The sequence below is a fragment of the Arachis stenosperma genome, chromosome 8, assembly GCF_014773155.1.
Source record: "Arachis stenosperma cultivar V10309 chromosome 8, arast.V10309.gnm1.PFL2, whole genome shotgun sequence".
Classification (NCBI taxonomy): Eukaryota; Viridiplantae; Streptophyta; class Magnoliopsida; order Fabales; family Fabaceae; genus Arachis; species Arachis stenosperma.
In genome coordinates this window covers 30983250-31008878 of record NC_080384.1, presented here as the reverse complement: position 1 = coordinate 31008878, position 25629 = coordinate 30983250, and the positions used below count along the sequence as shown (strand labels likewise).

The following is a 25629-nucleotide window of genomic DNA, read 5'->3' as shown; positions in this document are numbered from 1 at the left end:
TATTTCGAGATATGACACGTAAACGTGACACGTGTATATCTTGTTTATAGTATAAACGAGATACCTGCAATGTCATCTCGTTTACACGGTAAACGATATAAGCAAGGGGATGCCCCTATATACGGAAGCCGTTTACAGCCGACTTCTGGACCATAGTTTCACTTTCTCGACATCTTTCTCCTCTCTTTTAACCCTTTCTGACTATACCTGTGACCCGAGCGGTGATGGCGCATCGAGTGGGGAATGACAGGGACATAAACAGGCTGAATGAGACGACACATTATGCCGGAGCGGCTGACTTTGAGGTAGTTTCGTTATGGTTGTTAAATTATTTTTATTTTGGCATTGTTAGAGTGTTCATGTAGATCTGGAATGTTGATATATGGGTTAAGAATTAGGTTTGTAGGGTTAATTTAGAATTGTATCCGCTTAGGCTAGGTTCGTATGACATCAATGGTATCAGTTTGGAACTCTGTTATTCCCGTGCTATGTTGTTAGTGTTTATACGTTCAGGCCAGCACAGCCAAGTCCCACGAAAATACCCTACAGTCCGTAAAGTCTCGGAGCAGTGGCAGCCAACGAAGGTGCTCCAGATTGTTGGACTTGTTGGTCATCAGATACCCTCTGATCAGTAACATGATATAACATCTAGTGTACTGTCGGAGGGTCTCGGGATCGTCTGTCTGGGGCATCTGGCGAACACAATTCTGTAGCCACACGAGCTTCAACGTGAACGACTCCTTCCTCTGAGCCGCCTGCTGTGCTGCCACGGGAGGCCTGGCACCGAGGAGCTGCTCCACCAACGCCTACGTCTCCGTGCCGAACCACCTACCAAAGTCACGGAGGCAACCCCCACGGAGTTACCGTGTACGCGTAGGCCTAGATGGTACGTCACGTCCTACAGGGTGATAGTGACCTCACCCCACGGGAGATGGAACGTGTGCGTCTCTGGACGCCATCGCTCCACCGGTGTCGAAATCAGGGAGTTGTCAAAAGTAAAATTTCCGAGTGGCATGGTGTCGCCGAATCCGGCCTCGGCCAGATACGGGACGATGGCGTCCGGTGTAGGTAAAGTATGGCTAACTCGCCGGGACAGTAGGAGGCGAGGCCTCTAATTAATGACAAACAAAAATAATATTTAAATTATATACAAATTAAATAACGTAATACAACCAAATAAATTACTATATTTCTTATAAAATAAAAATAGATAACCTTAATAACAAACACAGTGTTATACTATAATGGCATTACAATTATAAACACTAACAACATAGCACGGGAATAACAGAGTTTCAAACTGATACCATTGATGTCATACGAACCTATCCTAAGCGAATACAATTCTAAATTAACCCTACAGACCTAATTCCTAACCCATATATCAACGTTCCAAATCTACATGAATACTCTAACAATGCCAAAATAAAATAATTTAACAACCATAACGAAACTAACTTCGAAGTTGGCCGCCCCGGCGTAATGTGTCGTCTCATTCAGCCTGTTTATGTCCTCGTCATTTCCCACTCGACGCGCCATCACCGCTCGAGTCACAGGTATAATCAGAAAGGGTAAAAGAGAGGAGAAAGATGTCGAAAAAGGGAAATTGGGGCCAGAAGTCGGCTGTAAACGACTTTCATGTATAGGGGCGTCCCCTTGCTTATATCATTTATAGTGTAAACGAGATGACATTACACGTATCTCGTTTACACTATACACGTATCACGCTTACGTGTTATATCTCGTTTACAGTATAAATAAGATACGTATAATGTCATCTCATTTACACTATAAACGAGATAAACAAAGAAAATTTATTTAGTAATTTCTCCCAAATTTATTTATTTTATTTTTAAATATAAAAAATCTCATTTTCCAACCGGCTAATCAATATATTTGTAATCACCTTAGATTACAATGCACACAGAGAGATATATAGACGTATGTGATGACTCATTTTTAAACTATGTTTGACGTATGTGATGACTCATTTTTAAACCATGTTTCTTCTAGGAAGAAATATTGTACTTTTTATTAAATTAAACAAATCTTAGAATTTTATTTATTATATTTTTATATTAATTATTTAAATTTAAAATAATTTTTTATTCTTCTTTTTAAAATTTAACATGTTAATTTTCATAAATATTGCACTCTTTACCTCCTATAAAATATATTAGTATTTGTCCATATGTAATATAATATAGATATAAGAATAAAATAGTTTTTTTTTTTATCGAAGATAGAGAGACTCAAACTCGCAACTTCTTAAGTGAATATGAGGAGATTATGCCATGAAAATTTTATTTTAGACAAATATATTTTTTGTCATTAAAAGTAACATAACATATAAGATAAATTTTGGTTTGGGAGCTACTTGGATAAAGATGTCAAAAACGTCTTTTTTTAAAGATGTTTTTAAAAATTAAAATTTAACATATATAATCAATTAAACTGAGTTATTTTTATTAAAATTAGACTGGACAAATCAGTTTAGCCAAAAAATTAATAAATTAAATTTTAAATTGGTCTAATTTAATATTTTTTATAAAAAATAACTATAATATTCCTATTATAAAAAATAACTAAAATACTCTTATTATATATATATATATATATATATATATATATATATATATATATATATATATTTTGAAAACTTTAAAATCTAACCCTACGACGACGGAGAAGAAAATGGCTAGAATTTAGAATTCTCAAAATTAATATATATAATAAGAGTATTTTAGTCATTTTCTATAATAGGGGTATTGGTATTGTATTTATTTTTTATAAAAAAATAATAATTTAGGTCGATTTAAAATTTAATTCACTATTTTTCGGTTAAATTAATTTGTTTGACCTAATTTTAACAAAAATAACACAATTTAATCAATTATACATATTAAATTTTAATTATTACAAAATATCTTTTAAAAAAAATGTTTTAAACGCTTTTATCCAAATAGCTCCCTTTTAGTTTTATATCTTCATCACGGTAATTAACCATACATAGGCAGTACATAAAACACGTGCTTCTAATTTTATAGTGTGAATTAGTGATAAAACAACACACCTTTTCAATTAGTTGGCAACTTTAACTTTGAAAAAGTTACGTTCGAATTTGTACATTTATGCGTAAAAATTAAAGTTAATTCATTGGACCATATGCAGCAGTTTTGTTTTACAAACGATGAAAATGATTTATACCGGATAACTTTTATTTATAATAATTCATATAAAACGTGTGTAACTTTTAACAAGGTCACTAAAATTAAAAAAAAAAAGTAAAAAATAAAAAATAAAAAAACAAATACAACATCTCATCTTTATTTCTAATTAAAGTTATTGAACAACTTTAAATTGTTTAAATATCACAAATCCGTTGACCAACTGAAACTTGAAACAAAATTTTGGGAGCCAAAAATTTAATATAAAAATTTAAGGTTAAATTCATCTGATGTAACTCTTTGAATTTTTGAAGGTTGTATCTCACTTTTTTCGTGATTCATTAAAGTAGAAAAATTATTTATACGTGTTGATATTGTAGAAATTATATGTTCTCCTTCTTGAATATTAATCTTTCTCTTAAAAAATGTATCAATTCTTTAATTTTTTATTATTATTTTGTATAAAAATTTAAATATATATCCTGTAAAATATGTAAAAAAAATTAGAAGGATAAAAATTAAAATTTATAATATTTATTGATTTTTTTTATCAATTTATACAAGTACAATAATATTAATACTTATTAAATATTCTAATATTTTTTATCATATAAAAAATTAAATTAAATAAACAGTAATATATAAAATAATATTAAATTAAATAAATAAAAAATACCTAATTTTAAAATAAGAAGTAAAACGTATTTTTATAATGAGAAACAAAGCATTTATTTTACAATAAAAGCATAAAATAGAAATTAAACTTGGATATCCTAAATTATAGTAAAATATTTAAATCAATTGAAGTACTCTTTATTTTTTAAAAAATTACTACTAATTTTTTTATAAAAAATTTAGAACCATGACCCCATTGCTCTAATTAAGCTCTGCCATTGAAGAGCTAGGTTTATTACATATGAATTTTTTAATGAGAAGAGGAATTTGGTTACAAATTAACCTATGCAAACTAAATAAACTAAATAAAATGATACAATATGCTTAAAAAAGTAAAAAGCTATACTTTAGCTTCTAATGAAGTCTAATATTACATGATCCCTCCTTAATTAGAGTTACGCCTACTTTATTTTCTCGGTGAAAATCAAATCCTGATAGTGTTACACATGTTAATTATTCAAATACCCTATTTTACTATTTCTAATAAATGAAGTTAAAACGAAAAAGTGAAAGCGACCATTAATTTAAAACAGAGGAATTATTGAAGTGGTGGAGAAGGAGTCTTGATGAGAGATGAAATGCATGCATGGCTTGACGAATTGATATTGTTAGTCATGCTTATAGCCAATCGAGTTGTTCCCATTCCCATAGTGGTTCTTGAACTTGAGCTTGAACTTGAACCTCACTACTATTCCAATTGCTACTTGACCCTCCTCCTCCAGTATCTGGTGGCAAATCAGGACCACCTGATGAAAGGGAAGTTTCCGACGAGCTCGACCCATTATTATTATTATTGGCCTGTACCCTTGCTGATGATTCTCCTTGACGCTGCTGAGCACTTGTTGTAGAAGAACCATGACGAAGAACTCTTGGCACTACCACCTCCCGTGGCCGTCGATCAAATGCTCTGAAGCTTCCGGATATCACGTACACGCGACACAAGCTGAATTCGTGCCTCAACTACACGTATAAAATCAAATTTAAAACATAAAAAAATATATTAGTTAAATTATAAAGAGAAATTCTATAGATTATCAGAATTTATTATTTTTTTGTCATCAATTTAACAAAATAATGACAAAAAATAATAAATTCTGATAGCCACTTGGAATTATATTTACCATCTTAACTAATTTCACATTGACCTTATGTATGCATACCTGAGGAATAGCCGTGGGAGATTGGTTAGGGGCTTGAACGATGGCGCGGTATTCATGCATCTTCCATTTAGTTTTGCGACCGGTGGGAGCTTTTCCTTTGTAGAAAACCATGGTTTTCTTGACTCCGATCACTTGGTTATCGGAAGAGTATACGTACCCCGGTGATCCGGTGGCTTTCCAGTAACCAGAAGCAGTGGTTCTGCTGATCCTCCCCCCTCTGGCTTCCCTCTCTTGGCGAGGCACAAAGAAGAACCATTGTTCCTTCTCTTCCCTACACAGCTCTCCCGCCAGTGCTGCAACCAATACAAAATAACTAACTGTCTTAAGACAGAAATACAGAAGCATACATATATGTGTTTTGGTTACGTACATGGAAGAGTCCAGGGCTCAACGCCATTGATGTCAACCACTGGAATGACCCTGTTGATGTGAGTCGTGTGGCCTTGTAGTTGAAGCTGGGTGTTTAGGTAGAAAGCAACTAGCTCTTCTTCTGTTGGATAGAACCGAAAACCAGTTGGTGGATCCTCCATATACTATATTAAAATGGTGATGTGTACTTACACTACTTTATGTGTTGTTGCACATTTTGGAAGCACAGCTAGCAGGGACAAACATATATATATAGATGGAAAAATCACCGAGTGAAATTAGGTATATTTATTTATTATTTTCTTCTGAGCTGAGACGATGTATGTATGTTAGAAAGTAGAAACTTCCACGCGGTTGTGGGAACAAGAAAGCGTCTTACTTAGCTTGCCCCCAATATTAATGCATTATTATGGATTATTTATGGTATAGTTATGCTTATTAGGACGCACATATGTGAATGTGAGTGTGACTCTCCCATAAAGGAATCGCTGAACGAGTCACCAAAGGCCCAAACCCGTCAATCTCATATCCTTTTGCTTATCTGCTGGGCCAGATCATCTTATAGGTGGAACAAGTCCTTCATTAAATCAAATCACAAAGCCTAGCTACCACATAAATTAAATAATAAATAACAAAAATATTATAAATTATTAAAATTTATTATTTTTTGTTCTTAATTTAATGTTTTAGTTTAATAATTTAATAATATATTTTATTCTATATTTTTAAATATTAATAACTAACTAATAACAAAAAATAATAAATTTTAATATTCTCTAACATTATTTCTCATCAAATAATAATATCTACCACAAGTATAGTAATTCTCTGATTTACTTACTATACCATAAGTTTTGTAGATAATTTTTTATTCATCTAAAGGTGCAATTTTGTAACACTAAAAATTTGTTTTACTCCAATGTCTAATTGAAAAATATAACTTAAACGTAAATTATATCAAAAGAAATAAAGAAGTTCCATAGATAGAATGAGAAGCAAATTAATGGGATTCTATAGTATGTTTTTGCGGAAATTAAGTGTACATATCTTAATACATTATTGTAATATACAATATATAATTATATACTTTTAAATATGCTTTGGTTATATTCCCAGGCGTCAATGTTATATGACTTAGTAATATTAAAATAGCCTATTAATTAATAATATACCAGCTTACCACATTTCATTAATACTTCAATTTAATATTAAAGATATAATTATTTATGTGTCTCTTTTTATCAGTTTAAATTTTTTAAAAAAATTATTTTATGATATATATAATATCAAAATTTTTATGATCAAAATAAAATTTTATCCTTTTATTTAAAAAAAAAATAAAAAATAGCATAAAATAAATAAAAAAATCAATGCAAAAAATTTATGTATATCAAAAAGTGACTATTATATTAAATAATGTGTTAAAAATATAACTATTTATGTATCGTCTTCCATCAGTTTAAATTAAAAAAAAAAGTGATTTCACCATAGATATTAATGGTGTTTCTATTGGTAATATTACTCTTTAAAGACATACCTGAAACAAATTTAAAATGAAATGGAAATAAAATTGAAACAAATAAAATACCAAAGATAGTTTAAAATTTTGTTGATAATGTGAATAACTAATTTTATATGATTAATAAAAATTATTATTTTAAATTAATAATTAGTAAATATATTTTTATATGTAATATTCAAAAAATATAATATTAATTAAATTTTAAATTTTTGAATACTAAATTTTAAATTATAAATTTTAGTAATTAAAAAATATAATATTAATTAATATTAATAAAAAAATATTAATCCTTCGTATACATGTTCATGCAACTCACGAGCCACGAACCTTGAAGCATTATTGATCTCTCATGAGAAATAGAGATAGGAGTTCATTATAAACTATTCGAAGCGAAATATGAGCAATTAAATAATGCATCATCATGACGTTCAATGAAATAATAATACGTAATCCTCACATCAAAATAAAAAGAAATAAATACGTAATAATCACGAAGCGTGAGCAGCCAGGGCAGGGGAATAGGTCTTTCCGATTTTGTGTTATAACTTATGTTATAACTTCTCCAAATATCCATTTGGTATCTGACATCTATGCGATTACTTAATTTAGTTCTTAAAATTTAAAATTATTTATATTAGTCTTCTAGATTTAAGTCTGGACATCAATATGATCTCTCAACTCTTTCTGGCTATAACTAGATAAACAAAATGCTGATATAGCACCTTTCCTACTACGCTAGATGATGAATAAACGACGTTGTTTACCCTTGACACTCAAACGAGTCAAAAATGAAGAATAGTGGAGGTAGAGAAGAAGAATAATGCTTTATTTTGGGTCTCCATTGTTTCTTCTCCCTTCATATACAAAGCGACGACATTTTTGACTTATTTAAATGTCAAAAGTAAACAACGTCGTTTACTCATCATCCACTGTGGCAGGGAGCATGTCATTTTAGCATTTCATTTATCTAATCATCGTCGGAAAGAGTTGAGAGACCATATTGGTGTCAAAACTTGAATATGGAGGACCAGTATAAGTAATTTTAAATTTCGAAGACCAAAATAAATAATTATGTGAATCACAAAAACCAAAATAGAGATTTAATCTTATAACTTTTTTCTTTTCTTTTCTTTTCTTTATGAGGAGGGTTATAACTTGTTTTTTGGAACTAGAGAGAGTTATAACTTTTAGCTTGGGTTTTTTTCGTCGAATGAATTTGATAATCCTCGCCAATACATTATATACTTACATACATATTTAAAAATTCTATTTACTATTTGATCATCATTAAAATTTGAACCTAGATACAATATATTAAGAAATAATATATCTTTTTTTATATTATCTTATAATTCAATTAGTCAAGAATAAATTTATTGTTGTGGAGCTAAGTTTGATTTTGGACTCATATACGATGACAAAAATAATTTGAATTAAAAGTCCAATATTATTAAATGTGTATATTAGTGGTGTAGGCCTATTATTCAATCCTCAACCCAACATGTTGCTTGAATATTCCTTCAATGCTTTAAATTAATGCACAAGTCTAATGCACTTAACAAGTACCATTTAATAAAAATAGAAGCCTATGCATTTGCAAAGTAGAAAAATAGGCATTTGTCTTCATCATGGAGAAAGGAGGATCGGACAGCTAAAACAAAAAGGAATTAACAACACAACAAAGACAATTGTGGCTCTAGCAGAGCAACAAGACAAAAAGACAATTTCACTACTCTAAGAATATCAGTAAAGCAACATTTAGAATATGGAAGAAAAAAATACAAACTTGCAAGAATGCAAAAGTAGTAGAGCAGCTCCTAGAATAGCAGAGATAATGGAGTAGAGGGAAGAAAGAAATGCATGCCAAGAAAAAAAGCAAATTCAAAGACAGCAAAAAGTGGTGGAATGGCTCCTCAACCAGCAGAGTTAATGGAGCAGGATGAAAAAGGACTGCATGCCATCAGAGACAGCTCCAACAGGTTGAAGAAACAAGGAATTGAAGAGGCAAATTGGAAGAGCAAGCAGATGATATAAAACATACCTCACTTCAACATTTGAAAAGAAGAAAAAGAGAGCAAATTCATGAGCATCATCTCAACATACTTGAGACGAATTTTTTTTCTTCTATTAGTGCTTCATTTATGATTTTCTTTGTTATGGCTATATTGTGTCATCTTTTGTATTGAGAAAAGATTGATGATGTGAGTGAAAAAGTCATGAGAGAAAAGACAAAAAAGATGCATGAAAGAGCTACTGAAAATTCTGTATAATTGAGTTGTTGAACTAGGATTAGTTTCCCTTGCCAAGTTGAGATAGCACTTAGTGAGTTTGAATCTGTTTAGATTCTCCTTCCAAGTTGAGACAACACTTGGAAAACTGAGCTTTGGTGAAGAAAGTTTAATGGTAGATACTAGTCGAATTAGGTTGTGATTCAATAGTATTGATGAATGTAATCTATTGATTATAGTGAAAATTCTACCATGGTTGTGGTGGAGATTTGATGTAGGTTTCATGGCACATAAAAATCGAACCAGGATACTTGCTGACCTCTATCTCTTCTTCTCTTCTTCGTTTAAGTTATGTGTATGAGACAAAATTAAAAAATCTCCTGCATATTTAGCTTCCACAAAATCAAAGCAAAAGAAGTTCAATTTTGAACTAACTTGATTCAACTCCCCTTTCTCAAGTTCTAGCAGTTCCATCAATTGGTATCCAAAGCAAGGTCTCAAGGAGTCAAACTTCACAGCTTAGAGCGAAGATCCATGACCAACAATATGGGTCCTAACATCATGGCGTACACACTTACTGAGGGGCAGTTGAAAAATAAACCTCCTTACTTCAATGGCAGCAATTAATCATACTGGAAAGAGAGAATGAAAATCTTTGTGTAATCAATCAACTACAACATTTGGAAGATTATTCTCAACGGAGCAGACGTTCCAACTAAGCAAAATGTTGATGGAGAAGTTGTGGCAAAAGAAGACAATGAGTTGACAGAGGAACAAAAGAAGAAGGTTGAACTCAATGCAAAGGCAATCAACCTAATGCACTGCGCAATAAGTTTTGAAGAATACAGAAAAATTTTAAGGTGCAAGATGGTTAAAGAAATTTGGGACAAGCTCAAACTCACCTATGTACTAAACAAGTGAGGGAGACCTGAATTGATATGCTGATGAAGGAGTATGAAATGTTTAATATGAAGGAGGACGAGAGCATCGATCAAATATTCGAAAGGTTCTCAATAATCATTAACAACTTGGATGCCATGGGGAAGAGCAATTTCAAAGAAACCTTGGTAAGAAAGATCTTGAGGATTCTTACTAAGAAATGGGAAGTAAAAAGCACAACCATCTCTGAAAGAAATGATTTGATCAAAATTACCTATGATGAGCTAAGAGGCAAGCTGCTGGCCTATGAAACTACTCACATGTCTCAAGACAAATATGACAAAAAAAAGTATAGCACTGGAATCAAGAATGACAGTCAAAGAAGAGAAATCTGATGACAATTTCTCAGAAGAAGAAATGGTGCTCTTTGCAAAAAAAAATGAGAAGATTATTGAGATTCAAAAACAAAGGCAAAGGAAGTTCTTCATGCAAAGACTTCAAGAAGGATCAAACCAAGTTCACCTGTCACCAATGCAAAGAACCGGGTCACTTCAAGTCAAATTGTCCTCAATTAAAGAAAGGCGAAAAATCAAAGAAGGACAAAAAGAAAGTGATGATGGCAACATGGGAAGACTTGGAAAATGACACCCGTTCGGAAGATTCAAATCAAGAGGTTCAAATATGCTTAATGGCTAATCACGCTAATGAAGATGAGGTAGATCTTTCTGACCTGTCTATTGATGAATTGCACTACATTATCAAAGATTTTACTGTGATATCGAAGAAATTCTTAGATAAATATATTAAATGCAAGAAAGACAATGAAGCATTGAGAACTGAAAATGAATTTTTATTGGAAAAAGTAAAGGTAAACGAAGCTTGTGATGAAATTTTTTTAAAAGAAGAAAACAATGCTTTAAGAGCTGAATTAAACAAATTCAAACTCAAGCATACGGTCACTGCCTCCACTGATTTGATTACTGAAAATGAAAGGCTGAACAAAAAAAAAAATAAAAACCTTAATGAAGACTTAGCAAAATTTGTTCAAGGTTCACAAAATCTTGACAATTACTTGTTGGTCAAAGATTTGGTTGTGAAAAATCTGGACTTGGATTCAAAGAGAAAAGTAAGGCTGTTTTCAAACAAAATGATAAAAAAATCTAAAGTTTTCTCTTCCAAGATTGTCAACCCAAAAATTTTCAGTAAGCCACAAAAATCAGTGAGCAAGAACCATTGCTATAAATGCAACAGAAAAGGTCATAATCCTCAACAATGCTTCATCTTTCTAAGGTCTTTTGGTAATGATAGTAAATTGTATAAAGTTGTTTATGATTATAATGCTCTTGGATAACTAAGAAGATTTCACATAGGAGGATCTAAATGGATTTGGATATCTAAGGCCAGTTGAAGAACATGCAGGTTTGCCTTACATTCAAGAAGAAATTGGACATGTGGTATCTTGATAGTGGATGTTCAAGGCATATGACCGAAAATGATACTTTCTTCATCAAACTCAATAAGTATGATGGAGGATTTGTCACTTTCAGAGATAATGGTAAAGGTAAAATAATTACTATTGGTAAGGTTGGCAAAGATTTTTCTACTTGTATTGATAGTGTCTTTTTAGTAGATGGGTTAAAGCGTAACCTATTGAGCATAAGTCAATTGTGTGACCTTGGATATGCTGTAACCTTTTGGAAATTAGATTGTAGGGTCATTAATGAGAAAACATGGGATGTTTTATTTGTTGCAAAAAGAAGTGACAATGTTTATGGTCTCCCACTAGATGATCTTAAAGTTCAAAATGTGACATGTTTCTCTTCAATGAAATCTGAAAAATGGATATGGCTTAAGAGATTAGGACATGCTAGCATGTTACAAATCTCTAAATTTGTTAAAAAAAAGCTTAGTAAGAGGTCTTCCTAACATTAAATTTGATAAAGACATCACTTATGATACTTGTCAAATGGGTAAACAAACAAAAGACTCTTTTAAACCCAAGAAAAATGTCTCTACTAAGAAACCATTGAAGTTGTGGCATCTCGATATGTTCAGACCAACTAGGACTCAATGTCTTGGAGGAAAACGTTATGGAATGGTTATTGTGGATGACTACACTAGGTTTGGTTGGGTGTCCTTTCTAGCTCATAAACATGAAGCATTTTTTGTTTTTGAAAAATTCAGCAAGAAGATTCAAAATGAAAAGAGTTCAAAAATTATTTCAATTAGAAGTGATCATGGCACAGAATTTGAAAATCAACATTTTGAATTTTTTTGTGATGAACTAGGCATATCACACAACTTCTCATGCCCTAGAACACCATAACAAAATAGTATTGTGAAAAGAAGAAATAGAAATTTACAAGAAATAGCTAGAGCTATGTTGTGTGAATATGAAGTTCCCAAATTCTTATGAGCTGAAGCTGTGAATACAGCTTGTTATGTTTTAAATTGAACCATCATAAGAAAGTTCTTGAAGAAAACTCCATATGAACTTTGGAAAGGACATCCACCTAATCTTAATTACTTTCGTGTTGTTTGGTTGCAAGTGTTTTATACTGAATATCAAAGAAAATTTAGGAAAATTTGATCCTAAAACACATGAAGGTATCTTTCTTGGTTATTCCACAAATAGCAAAACTTATAGAGTATATAACAAGAACTCTAAAACTGTTGAGGAGATCATGCATGTTAGATTCTATGAGTTTAACTCTGTTCCTAGTGTTTGTTAGGGGTGCACATGGGGCCGGGTGAAGCCGGGTTCGCCGTGACCCGAACCCGACCCTAAATAATGACCGGGTCTATTTATGAGACCCTAACCCGGCCCTAGACCCGATGAAATCGTGTTACTTTCGGGCCACACTTAAGCCGGGTCTAGACCGGGTGAAGCCCGGGTCTTGATCAACTTTATCACGACATCACCAAAAATTAGATTCTATATTTTTTGAACCTCTAAATTTTGGAAAATAATTATTCCATAACATTGTAACATTCAAATAATAATAATTTAGAATCTAATAATAATAATTTAAAGTTTCATAATAATAATTATGTCAATTACACACTAAACATTCAAAATTCAAAAGACAATTAAAACAAAGTTAACAACCAACACAAAATTAACATAATAATAATAATAATAATTTATAGTGTCATACCAACCAATAACAACAAACTATTTAGTAGCAAACAACTACAGAATAAAATTTATTTGATTGGTAGCTTGCTCTCAAGGTTGTGAACTTGATTCTTGTTGTGTGGATGTGTTAGTAACATCTGCAAAACATAAAAATTAGTCTCTTAAGATCATCATATGAATTAAATTAAATAATAAAAAAAAGTAAAGACATCATAAAGTAAATATACCATTAACAATCTTGTCACTACTGTCAAATTGATCAATCTCAAGTTCTTCAAATATCTGCTTAGAAGGATACAACCAACTTTGAGTGCAGATTAAAGCTTCTGCCATTTTTGGTGACAAAGAGCTACGATAAAGATCAACCACACGCCCACCGGTACTAAAGCATGATTCAGATGCAACAGTTGAAACTGGAATACCAAAGACATCACGGGCTATGGGAGACAGAATTCTATATTTTGATCCATTTAATTTCCACCAAGCCAATATATCAAAATTCTCATCTTCGATGTCCACAGGATCTTCGGCCAAATATTTCTCAACATCAGATTTGCTATCTGCATTAGCTTTTTCCTTCTTTTGTTTTTTCCACAAATTCACTCTATTTGCAGCAACACACCTAGCACTAAACTGACTACTGTCTTTATCATCCAAAACAGTTCTAGAGGAACTGACACCATCATCAAAAACTTTATCATCTACAATTTCTTTTGAATAAAATTTGTACAATGTCTCCAATGTAAATTTCACAAAACTAGTCATACTAGTAGCCACTTCCTTATCATATACATCCTCCAAACACCAAGAAAGATAATCAAGTTTGTATCGAGGATCTAAAACTACGGCAACAAGTATCAAAGGATTAAACTTGTCAACTGGTCCCCAATATTTATCGTATTTAGCCTTCATAGAGCATGCCATAGTTCCCAATAATTCAGAATTGTTGTGGCTCCAAGATGTTAGTTGAGAATTTATAGACGCAATTTCATGAAAGCATTTGTTTGAAGTAACATGTAAAGAAGATGAGAATCACAAAGTAATCTCATAGAAGATTCTCAAAAAATCAATGAATAGCCTAGCATGTTGCCAATCAAGTGCCGTGGGTGGACCAACTTTCTTTTTACCCCCACTATCCTCTCCAAACCATCTAAAAAAATCAGTTTCTTGATCATAAAGTCTATCAAAAGCTTTTTCAAATTTTTCAGCATGTTCCAACATTAGATAGGTGGAATTCCATCTAGTTGGAACATCTAAACAACCAAGACTTTTAGACTCTATCAACTCAGCCTCAATGCATTCTTTAAATTTTTTAATTCTTTGGGGAGAAGATCTAACATACCTAACAGCATTTCGAATGCTTTCAATGGAGGCATGTTGCTCTTTAATTCCTTCATTCACTATCAAGTTGAGAATATGAGCACAACACCTCATTTGCAAATATTTTCCTCCGCACACCAATCCACCCCTTGCAGCTAGTTTTCTTTGAAGGTAAGTGATAGCCCCATCATTTGAAGATGCATTGTCTAATGTGATTGTGAAGACCTTTTCAATTCCCCACTCTCTCAAACATGTCTCAATTTCTCTCCCTATTGTTTCTCCCTTGTGGTTCTCAATCAAGCAAAAGTTGAGAATTCTCTTTTGTAGCTTCTATTCGTCATCAACGAAATGTGCAGTTAGGCTCATGTAGCTAAAATTTTGATTTGATGTCCAACAATCTGATGTCAAACAAACTCGAGCACATGACTTTGCCAACCAAGCTTTAAGTTTTTTCTTCTCATCTAAATAAAGCTGAAAGCAATCTCTTGACATTGTCATCCTGGATGGTACAGTGAATTTTGGCTCAAACCGATTAATCATTTTGCGAAACCCAATCCCTTTGACCACGTTAAAAGGGTGTTCATCAAGGATAATAAACTCAGCCATTGCCTTCCTACAATCTTCCACGCTATAGCCATTGACTTTGAAAGTTTTGCCGGCTTCACCTTCTTCACCAACTTTAGGCATATAACCATGAAGTGTCCCATTTTTGCCTGCTTTTGTAAATATCCACTTGTGAAAAATTTTCAAATGTTTATTCAAAGAATTTGTGCCATGTCTAGTTGGATGACATAGATATACTTTTCGACAGTGATTACATTTGGCCTTGTGCTCTCCATTGGTCTCGCTAAATGGAAGCTGTTTAAAATGCGTCCAAACATAAGACTTTTTTCCCTTGCGAGTAGCCTGCTGTCCCTCATTAGCTTGCTGTCCCTCGTTAGCCTGCTGTACCTCCTTAGCCTGTTGTCCCTCATTAGCCTGTTGTCCCTCATTAGTAGCAACCTCATGCTCTATGTCCATAGCTTTGTTGTCCTCATTACATTGGACTGCAATAGAACTAGGATCTCTTCCTCCCATTTGTGTTTATCTAAACATAAAAAAGATTCATATAACAATATATCTAAAAAAAACTAAACATACTTAAACAACTTATCATAAATTCAATATATCTAAATAAAACTGAGCATACTTAAACAATTCTTCACTGTTCAGTCTCATCATTTAACAATAACAAATGCAAAAAGAATTAAATGTTTAATTTACTAATCTAAAAAAGAAAAATAAAACAAATAAAAAAGATTCATAAGTATGTTGGTAGTAACCAGTAACCGTGGAATTCATGGTTTCAAAATGGTTTGGCATTTTCTGCATCATTACTTTTATCTCTCTAAATGAACCTTTTTCAGCACAACATCATTGCAATCTTTTAATTTTTGTACCCTATCTGTGCATAAAATCTGTGACCACTGATGAGCGGATAATTTATACGCTTTTTGGCATTATTTTTAGATAGTTTTTAGTAAGTTTAAGCTACTTTTAGGGATGTTTTCCTTAGTTTTTATGTTAAATTCACATTTCTGGACTTTACTATGAGTTTGTGTGTTTTTCTGTGATTTCAGGTAAATTCTGGCTGAAATTGAGGGATTTGAGCAAAACTCTGAAAGAGGCTGACAAAAGGACTGCTGATGCTGTTGGAATCTGACCTCCCTGCACTCAAAATGGATTTTCTGGAGCTACAGAACTCCAAATGGCGCGCTCTCAACGGCGTTGGAAAGTAGACATCCAGGGCTTTCCAGCAATATATAATAGTCCATACTTTATTCGAAGAATGACGACGTAACTTGGCGTTGAACGCCAAGTACATGCTGCTGTCTGGAGTTAAACGCCAGAAAAACGTCATGATCCGGAGTTGAACGCCCAAAACACGTCATAACTCAAAGTTCAACTCCAAGAGAAGCCTCAGCTCGTGGATTGATCAAGCTCAGCCCAAACATACACCAAGTGGGCCCCGGAAGTGGATTTATGCATCAATTACTTACTCATGTAAACCCTAGTAGCTAGTCTAGTATATATAGGACATTTATCTATTGTATTAGACATCTTTTGACCACTTTAAGTCTTTATTCATTCGGTCACTTGATCATGGAGAGGGCTGGCCATTCGGCCATGCCTGAACCTCTTTTACTTATGTACTTTCAACGGTGGAGTTTCTGCACACCATAGATTAAGGGTGTGGAGCTCTGCTGTACCTCAAGTATTAATGAAATTCTATTTTCTTTTATTCAATTCCTCTTTTATTCTTATTCCAAGATATTCATTCGTACCCAAGAACATGATGAATGTGATGAGTTAGATAACCCTCATTATCATTCTCACTTATGAACGCGCGTGATTGACAACCACTTCCGTTCTATATGCAACAGAGCTTGAACGTGTATCTCTTAGATTCCCCAACAGAATCTTCGTGGTATAAGCTAGACAGATGGCGGCATTTATGAGGATCCGGAAAGTCTCACCTTGTCTGTGGTATTCCGAGTAGGATCCTGGGAATCCGGAAAGTCTAACCTTGTCTGTGGTATTCCGAGTAGGATTCCGGTAATGAATGACTGTGACGTGCTTCAAACTTGCAAGTGCTGGGCGTTAGTGACAGACGCAAAAGAATCAAGGGATTCTATTCCAGTAGGCGCGGGAACCAACCAGTGATTAGCCGTACTGTGACAGAGTGCGTGAGCATTAGTTTTCACTGCGAGGATGGGATGTAGCCATCAACCATGGGTGATGCCTCCAGACGATTAGCCGTGCGAGTGACAGCCGCATAGGATCATTTTCCCGAGAGGATTGAAAGTAGCCACCGCTGATGGTGAACCCCTAAACAAAGCTTGCCATGGAAATGAGTAAGAAGGACTGAGTAGAAGCGGTAGGAGAGCAGGCGTCCTTGAGTCATACAGTATCTCCATATGCTTATCTGAAATTCCTACCGATGAATCTGCATAAGTATTCTATCCCTTTTATTATTTCCTTTTATTATTAATTTTCGAAACCCATAACTTTTTAATCTGTCTAACTGAGATTTACAAGGTGACCATAGCTTGCTTCATACCAACAATCTCTGTGGGATCGACCCTTACTCACGTAAGGTTTATTACTTGGACGACCCAGTACACTTGCTGGTTAGTTGAACGGAGTTGTGAATTCAGCTGGTGCCCCTTAGAAGCCTTCATCTCAAAATAGTTAGAATATGGATCACAATTTCGTCCACCAAGTTTTTGGCGCCGTTGCCGGGGATTGTTCGAGTATGGACAACTGACGGTTCATCTTGTTGCTCAGATTAGGTAATTTTCTTTTCAAAAATCTTTTTCAAAATTTTTCTTTTATTTTTCGTTTTTCCAAAAATATTTTTGAAAAAAAAATAATAAAAATCCAAAAAAATTAGAAAATCATAAAAACCAAAAATATTTTGTGTTTCTTGTTTGAGTCTTGTGTTAATTCTTAAGTTTGGTGTCAATTGCATGCTTTAAAATTTTTCTTGCATTTTTTCGAAAATCTCATGCATTCATAGTGTTCTTCATGATCTTCAAGTTGTTCTTGATAAGTCCTCTTGTTTGATCTTGATGATTTCTTGTTTTGTGTTGTTTGTTGTTTTTCATGTGCATTTTTGCATTCATATTTTCCATGCATTAAAGATTTCTAAGTTTGGTGTCTTGCATATTTTCTTTGCATCAAAAATTTTTCAAAATTATGTTCTTGATGTTCATCATGATTGGTGCGCGAAATTGTGAACTATACTTTTTCACAACTCTCATAATCCCTGGTAATGGCTCCAAAAACTTGGTGCGCTCAATACCATGGCATTACACAACTTCGCACAACTAACCAGCAAGTGCACTGGGTCGTCCAAGTAATAAACCTTACGTGAGTAAGGGTCGATCCCACGGAGATTGTTAGTATTGAAGCAAGCTATGGTCATCTTGTAAATCTTAGTCAGGCAAACTCAGATATATATGGTGATGAACGAAAATAACATAAAGGTAAAGATAGTGATACTTATGTAATTCATTGGTATGAACTTCAGATAAGCGCATGAAGATGCCTTCCCTTCCGTCTCTCTGCTTTCCTACTGTCTTCATCCAACCCTTCTTACTCCTTTCCATGGCAAGCTCGTATAGGGTCTCACTGTTGTCAGCAGCTACCTCCCATCCTCGCAGTGAAAGCTAATGCACACACTCTGTCACAGTGCTGCCAATCACCGGTGTGGTTCCCTCCCCTACCGGAATAGAATAACTCTTTTGCGTCTGTCACTAACGCCCAGTAGGTTACAGGTTTGAAGCACGTCACAGTCATTCAATCATTGAATCCTACTCAGAATACCACAGACAAGGTTAGACCTTCCGGATTCTCTTGAATGCTGCCATCAGTTCTTGCCTATACCACGAAGACTCTGATCTCACGGAATGGTTGGCTCGTTTGTCAGGCGAGCACTCGATTGTCAGGCGATCAACCATGCATCGTGCAATCAGGAATCCAAGAGATATTCACCAAGCCTCAAATGCTTGTAGAACAAGAGTGGTTGTCAGTCACTTTGTTCATGAGTGAGAATGGTGATGGGCGTCAATCATCACCTTCATCATGTTGAAGAACAAGTGATATCTTGGATAAAGAACAAGCGGAATTTGAATGGAAGAACAATAGTAATTGCATTAATACTCGAGGTACAGCAGAGCTCCACACCTTAATCTATGATGTGTAGAAACTCCACCGTTGAAAATACATAAGCATAAGGTCTAGGCATGGCCGAATGGCCAGCCTCCCAATGATCTAAGAACTAAAATGTCCAAAGATGATCTAGAGATCTAAAAATGATCAAAAGATTTAAAAGTGATCAAAAGATTTCCATACAATAGTAAAAGGTCCTACTTATAAGAAACTAGTAGCCTAGGGTGTACAGAAATGAGTAAATGACATAAAAATCCTCTTCCGGGCCCACTTGGTGTGTGCTTGGGCTGAGAAATGAAGCAATTTCGTGTAGAGACTCTTCTTGGAGTTAAACACCAGCTTTGGTGCCAGTTTGGGCGTTTAACTCCCATTTGGGTGCCAGTTCCAGCGTTTAACGCTGGGATTCCTTGAGGTGACTTTGAACGCCGGTTTGGGCCATCAAATCTTGGGCAAAGTATGGACTATTATATATTGCTGGAAAGCCCAGGATGTCTACTTTCCAACGCCGTTGAGAGCGCGCCAATTGGGCTTCTGTAGCTCCAGAAAATCCGCTTCGAATGCAGGGAGGTCAGAATCCAACAGCATCTGCAGTCCTTTTTGGTCTCAGGATCAGATTTTTGCTCAGGTCCCTCAATTTCAGCCAGAAAATACCTGAAATCACAGAAAAACACACAAACTCATAGTAAAGTCCAGAAAAGTGAATTTTAATTAAAAACTAATAAAAATATACTAAAAACTAACTATATCATATCAAAAACATACTAAAAACAATGCCAAAAAGTATACAAATTATCCGCTCATCACAACACCAAACTTAAATTGTTGCTTGTCCTCAAGCAACTGAAAATCAAATAAGATAAAAAGAAGAGAATATGCAATGAATTCCAAAAACATCTATGAAGATCAGTATTAATTAGATGAGCGGGGCTTTCAGCTTTTTGCCTCTGAACAGTTTTGGCATCTCACTTTATCCTTTGAAATCCAGAATGGTTGGCTTCTTTAGGAACTTAGAATCCAGATAGTGTCAATGATTCTCTTAGTAAAGTATGATGATTCTTGAACATAGCTATTTATTGAGTCTTGGCTGTGGCCCAAAGCACTCTGTCTTCCAGTATTACCACCGGATACATACATGCCACAGACACATAATTGGGTGAACCTTTTCAGATTGTGACTCAGCTTTGCTAAAGTCCCCAATTAGAGGTATCCAGGGTTCTTAAGCACACTCTTATTTGCCTTGGATCACAACTCTTATTCCTTTCTTTTTCTTTCTTTTTTTTCTTTTTTTTTTTCGGTTTTTTTTTTTTCGTTTGCTTCCTTCTTTCTCTTTTTTGTATTCACTGCTTTTTCTTGCTTCAAGAATCATTTTTAATGATTTTTCAGATCCTCAGTAACATGTCTCCTTTTTCATCATTCTTTCAAGAGCCAACATTCATGAACCACAAGTTCAAAAGACATATGCACTGTTCAAGCATACATTCAAAGAACAAAAGTGTTGCCACCACATCAAAATAATTAAACTACTATAAAATTCAGAATTCATGCAATTCTTTCCTTTTCAATTAAGCACATTTTTATTCAAGAAAGGTGATGGATTCATAGGACATTCATAACTTTAAGGCATAGACACTAAGACACTAATGATCATAAGACACAAACATGGATAAACATAAGCATTAAAATCGAAAAACAGAAGAATAAAGAACAAGGAAATCAAGGAACGGGTCCACCTTAGTGATGGCGGCTCTTTCTTGCTCTTGAAGATCCTATGGAGTGCTTGAGCTCCTCAATGTCTCTTCCTTGTCTTTGTTGCTCCTCCCTCATGATTCTTTGATCTTCTCTAATTTCATGGAGGAGAATGGAGTGTTCTTGATGCTCCACCCTTAGTTGTCCCATGTTGGAACTCAATTCTCCTAGGGAGGTGTTTAATTGCTCCCAATAATTTTGTGGAGGAAAGTGCATCCCTTGAGGCATCTCAGGGATCTCATGGTGAGAGGGGTCTCTTGTGTACTCCATCCTTTTCTTGGTGATGGGCTTGTCCTCATCAATGGGAATGTCTCCCTCTATGTCAACTCCAACTGAATAACAGAGGTGACACATGAGATGAGGAAAGGCTAACCTTGCCAAGGTGGAGGTCTTGTCCGCCACCTTATAGAGTTCTTGGGCTATAACCTCATGAACCTCTATTTCTTCTCCAATCATGATACTATGGATCATGATGGCCCGGTCTATGGTAACTTCGGACCGGTTGCTAGTGGGGATGATTGAGCGTTGTATGAACTCTAACCATCCTCTAGCCACGGGCTTGAGGTCATGCCTTCTCAATTGAACCGGCTTTCCTCTTGAATCTTGCCTCCATTGTGCGCCCTCTTCACATATGACCGTGAGGACTTGGTCCAACCTTTGATCAAAGTTGACCCTTCTAGTGTAAGGATGCTCATCTCCTTGCATTATAGGCAAGTTGAACGCCACCCTTACACTCTCCGGACTAAAATCCAAGTATTTCCCCCGAACCATAGTGAGATAATTCTTTGGATTCGGGTTCACACTTTGGTCATGGTTCTTGGTGATCCATGCATTGGCATAGAACTCTTGAACCATCAAGATTCCGACTTGTTGAATGGGGTTGGTGAGTACTTCCCAACCTCTTCTTCGGATCTCATGGCGGATCTCCGGATATTCACCCTTTTTTGAGTGAAAAGGGGACCTCGGGGATCACCTTCTTCAAGGCCACAACTTCATAGAAGTGGACTTGATGCACCCTTGAGAGGAATCTATCCATCTCCCATGACTCGGAGGTGGAAGCTTTTGCCTTCCCTTTCCTCTTTTTAGAGGTTTCTCCGGCCTTGGATGCCATAAATGGTTATGGAAAAACAAAAGCAACACTTTTACCACACCAAACTTAAAATGTTTGCTCGTCCTCGAGCAAAAGAAGAAAGAAGAGAGTAGAAGAAGAAGAAATGAGGAAGAGGGAGATGGTGGTGTGAAAATGAAGTGTTGAAGAAGGGTATATATAGGAGAGAGGGGGGAAGGAAGTTCGGCCATTATGGGTGGGTTTGGGAGGGAAAGTGGTTTGAATTTTGAAGGGTGAGGTTGGTGGGGATTTATGAAGGATGGATGTGAGTGGTGAAGAGAAAGATGGGATTTGATAGGTGAAGGGTTTTTGGGGAAGAGGTATTGAGGTGATTGGTGAGTGGGGGAAGAAGAGAGAGATTGATGGTGGGGTCCTGTGGGGTCCACAGATCCTGTGGTGTCAAGGAAAAGTCATCCCTGCACCAAATGTTGCTCAAAATCACGTTTTGAGCTATTTCTGGCGTTAAACGCCGGGCTGGTGCCCATTCCTGGCGTTTAACGCCAGGTTGTTGCCCTTTACTGGCGTTTAACGCCAGTCTGGTGCCCCTTTCTGGCGTTAAACGCCCAGAATGGTGCCAGACTGGGCGTTAAACGCCCAACAGCTAGCATTACTGGCGTTTGAACGCCAGCTTCTTCTCCTCCAGGGTGTGCTGTTTTTCTTCCTGTTTTTCATTCTGTTTTTGCTTTTTTCATTGTTTTGTGACTTCTTATGATCATCAACCTACAAAAAAGATAAAATAACAAAAGAAAATAATTAATTATAAAACATTGGGTTGCCTCCCAACAAGCGCTTCTTTAATGTCATTAGCTTGACAGAGGGCTCTCATGGAGCCTCAGAAATGCTCAGAACCGTGTTGAAACCTCCCAACACCAAACTTAGAGTTTGAATGTGGGGTTTCAACACCAAACTTAGAGTTTGGTTGTAGCCTCCCAACACCAAACTTAGAGTTTGACTGTGGGGGCTCTGTTTGGCTCTGTTTTGAGAGGAGCTCTTCATGCTTCCTCTCCATGATGACAGAGGGATATCCTTGGGCCTTAAACACCAAGGATTTTTCATTCACTTGAATGATTAACTCTCCTCTGTCAACATCAATCACAGCTTTTGCTGTGGCTAGGAAGGGTCTGCCAAGGATGATGGATTCATTCATGCACTTCCCAGTCTCTAGGACTATGAAATCAGTAGGAATGTACTGGTCTTCAACTTTAACCAGAATATCCTCTACAAGTCCATGGGCTTGTTTTCTTGAGTTTTCTGCCATCTCTAATGAGATTCTTGCAGCTTGCACCTCTAAGATCCCTAATTTCTCCATTACAGAGAGGGGCATGAGGTTCACACTTGACCCTAAGTCACACAAGGCCTTCTTGAAGGTCATGGTGCCTATGGTACAAGGTATAGAAAACTTCCCGGGATCCTGCTTCTTTTGAGGCAGTTTCTGCCTAGACAAGTCATCCAGTTCTTTGGTGAGCAAGGGAGGTTCATCCTCCCAAGTCTCATTTCCAAATAACTTGTCATTTAGTTTCATGATTGCTCCAAGGTATTTAGCAACTTGCTCTTCAGTGACATACTCATCCTCTTCAGAGGAAGAATACTCATCAGAGCTCATGAATGGCAGAAGTAAGTCCAATGGAATCTCTATGGTCTCATTTTGAGCCTCAGATTCCCATTGTTCCTCATTGAGGAACTCAGAGGAGAGTGGTGCACGCCCACTGGGGTCTTTCTCAGTGGCGTCTTCTTCCTCTCTTTCCTCTCCATATTCGGCCATGTTGATGGCCTTGCACTCTCCTTTTGGATTTTCTTCTGTATTACTTGGGAGAGTACTAGGAGGGAGTTCAGTAACCTTCTTGCTCAGCTGACCCACTTGTCCTTCCAAATTTTTGATGGAGGACCTTGTTTCATTCATGAAACTTTGAGTGGTCTTTATTAGATCAGAGACCATTGTTGCTAAGTCAGAAGTATTCTGCTTAGAACTCTCTGTCTGTTGCTGAGAAGATGATGGAAAAGGCTTGCCATTGCTAAACCTGTTTCTTCCACCATTATTGTTATTGAAACCTTGTTGAGGTCTCTCTTGATTCTTCCATGAGAGATTTGGGTGATTTCTCCATGAAGAATTGTAGGTATTTCCATAGGGTTCTCCTAGGTAATTCACCTCTTCCATGGAAGGGTTCTCAGGATCATAAGCTTCTTCCTCAGATGAAGCATCCTTAGTACTGTTTGGTGCATTTTGCATTCCAGACAGACTTGAGAAATCAAATTGACTTGTTGAGTCAATATCTTGTTCTGAGCCAATATGGCATTCAGAGTGTCAATCTCAAGAACTCCTCTCTTCTGACTAGTCCCATTGTTCACAGGATTCCTTTCAGAAGTGTACATGAATTGGTTATTTGCAACCATTTCAATTAGCTCTTGAGCTTCTGCAGGCGTCTTCTTCAGATGAAGAGATCCTCCAGCAGAGCTATCCAAGGACATCTTAGATAGTTCAGAGAGACCATCATAGAAAATACCTATGATGCTCCATTCAGAAAGCATGTCTGAAGGACATCTTCTGATTAATTGTTTGTATCTTTCCCAAGCTTCATAGAGGGATTCTCCATCCTTCTGTCTGAAGGTTTGGACTTCCACTCTAAGCTTACTCCATCTTTGTGGTGGAAAGAACTTTGCCAAGAAGGCATTGACTAGCTTTTCCCAAGAGTCCAGGCTTTCTTTAGGTTGAGAATCCAACCATATTCTAGCTCTGTCTCTTACAGCAAAAGGGAATAGCATCAGTCTGTAGACCTCAGGGTTAACCCCATTAGTCTTGACTGTGTCACAGATTTGCAAGAATTCAGCTAAAAACTGATGAGGATCTTCCATTGGAAGTCCATGGAACTTGCAATTCTGTTGCATTAGAGAAACTAATTGAGGCTTAAGCTCAAAGTTGTTTGCTCCAATGGCAGGGATAGAGATGCTTCTCCCATAGAAGTCGGGAATAGGTGCAGTAAAGTCACCCAGCACCTTCCTTGCATTGTTGGCATTGTTGTTGTTTTCGGCTGCCATGGGTTCTTCTTCTTTGAAGAATTCGGTCAGGTCCTCTAAAGAGAGTTGTGCTTTGGCTTCTCTTAGCTTTCTCTTCAAGGTCCTTTCGGGTTCAGGATCAGCTTCAACAAGAATGCCTTTGTCTCTGCTCCTGCTCATATGAAAGAGAAGAGAAAAAGAAAATGTGGAATCCTCTATGTCACAGTATAGAGATTCCTTGAAATGTCAGAGGAAAAGAGAAATAGAAAGAAGAAGGAGAAGAAGAATTCGAACTTCAATTAGATAAGGTTCGAATTGTGCATTTAGAAGGAGTGGTACTCCATAAATAGAAGGATGTGAGAAGGAGGGAAGAGGATTTTCGAAAATTCAATTAAAAGATTTTGAAAACATTTTGAAAATTTGATTGATAATTTTCGAAAATTGAAAGTGGAAGAGAAATCAAGTGATTTTTGAAAAAGATTTTGAAATTAGAAACTAAAAAGATTTGATTGAAAACTAATTTGAAAAAGATATGATAAAAAAAATATGATTGAAAGGTTATTGTCTTAAAAAGATGTGATTGAGAAGATATGATTTGAAAACCATTTTAAA

At 35.5% G+C, this 25629-nt stretch overlaps 1 protein-coding gene and 1 non-coding gene across 2 annotated transcripts; one reads left to right on the top strand and one right to left on the bottom strand.

Annotated features, from left to right (window-relative positions):
• Positions 1 to 4044: 4044 nt before the first annotated feature.
• On the bottom strand, positions 4045 to 5607 carry LOC130944053 (NAC domain-containing protein 90). Its single transcript, XM_057872176.1, has 3 exons — positions 5373 to 5607; positions 5003 to 5295; positions 4045 to 4802 (listed from the first exon to the last, which is right to left on the bottom strand). Exons 1-3 carry the CDS (start codon positions 5530 to 5532, stop codon positions 4461 to 4463), a joined length of 795 nt encoding a protein of 264 aa, XP_057728159.1. The 5' UTR covers positions 5533 to 5607; the 3' UTR covers positions 4045 to 4460.
• Positions 5608 to 24546: 18939 nt separating this feature from the next.
• On the top strand, positions 24547 to 24654 carry LOC130947087 (small nucleolar RNA R71). The gene has a single exon (XR_009072499.1). It is a non-coding gene; the product is annotated as a small nucleolar RNA R71 (small nucleolar RNA).
• Positions 24655 to 25629: the final 975 nt, after the last annotated feature.

Coding starts and splice junctions, on each gene's coding strand:
- LOC130944053 (XM_057872176.1), bottom strand. CDS start 5,532: ATGGAGGATCCACCAACTGGTTTTCGGTTCTATCCAACAGAAGAAGAG. Junction 5,296..5,372: donor TGAGCCCTGGACTCTTCCAT/GTACGTAACCAA, acceptor TATTGGTTGCAG/CACTGGCGGGAGAGCTGTGT. Junction 4,803..5,002: donor CTCCCACGGCTATTCCTCAG/GTATGCATACAT, acceptor TTATACGTGTAG/TTGAGGCACGAATTCAGCTT.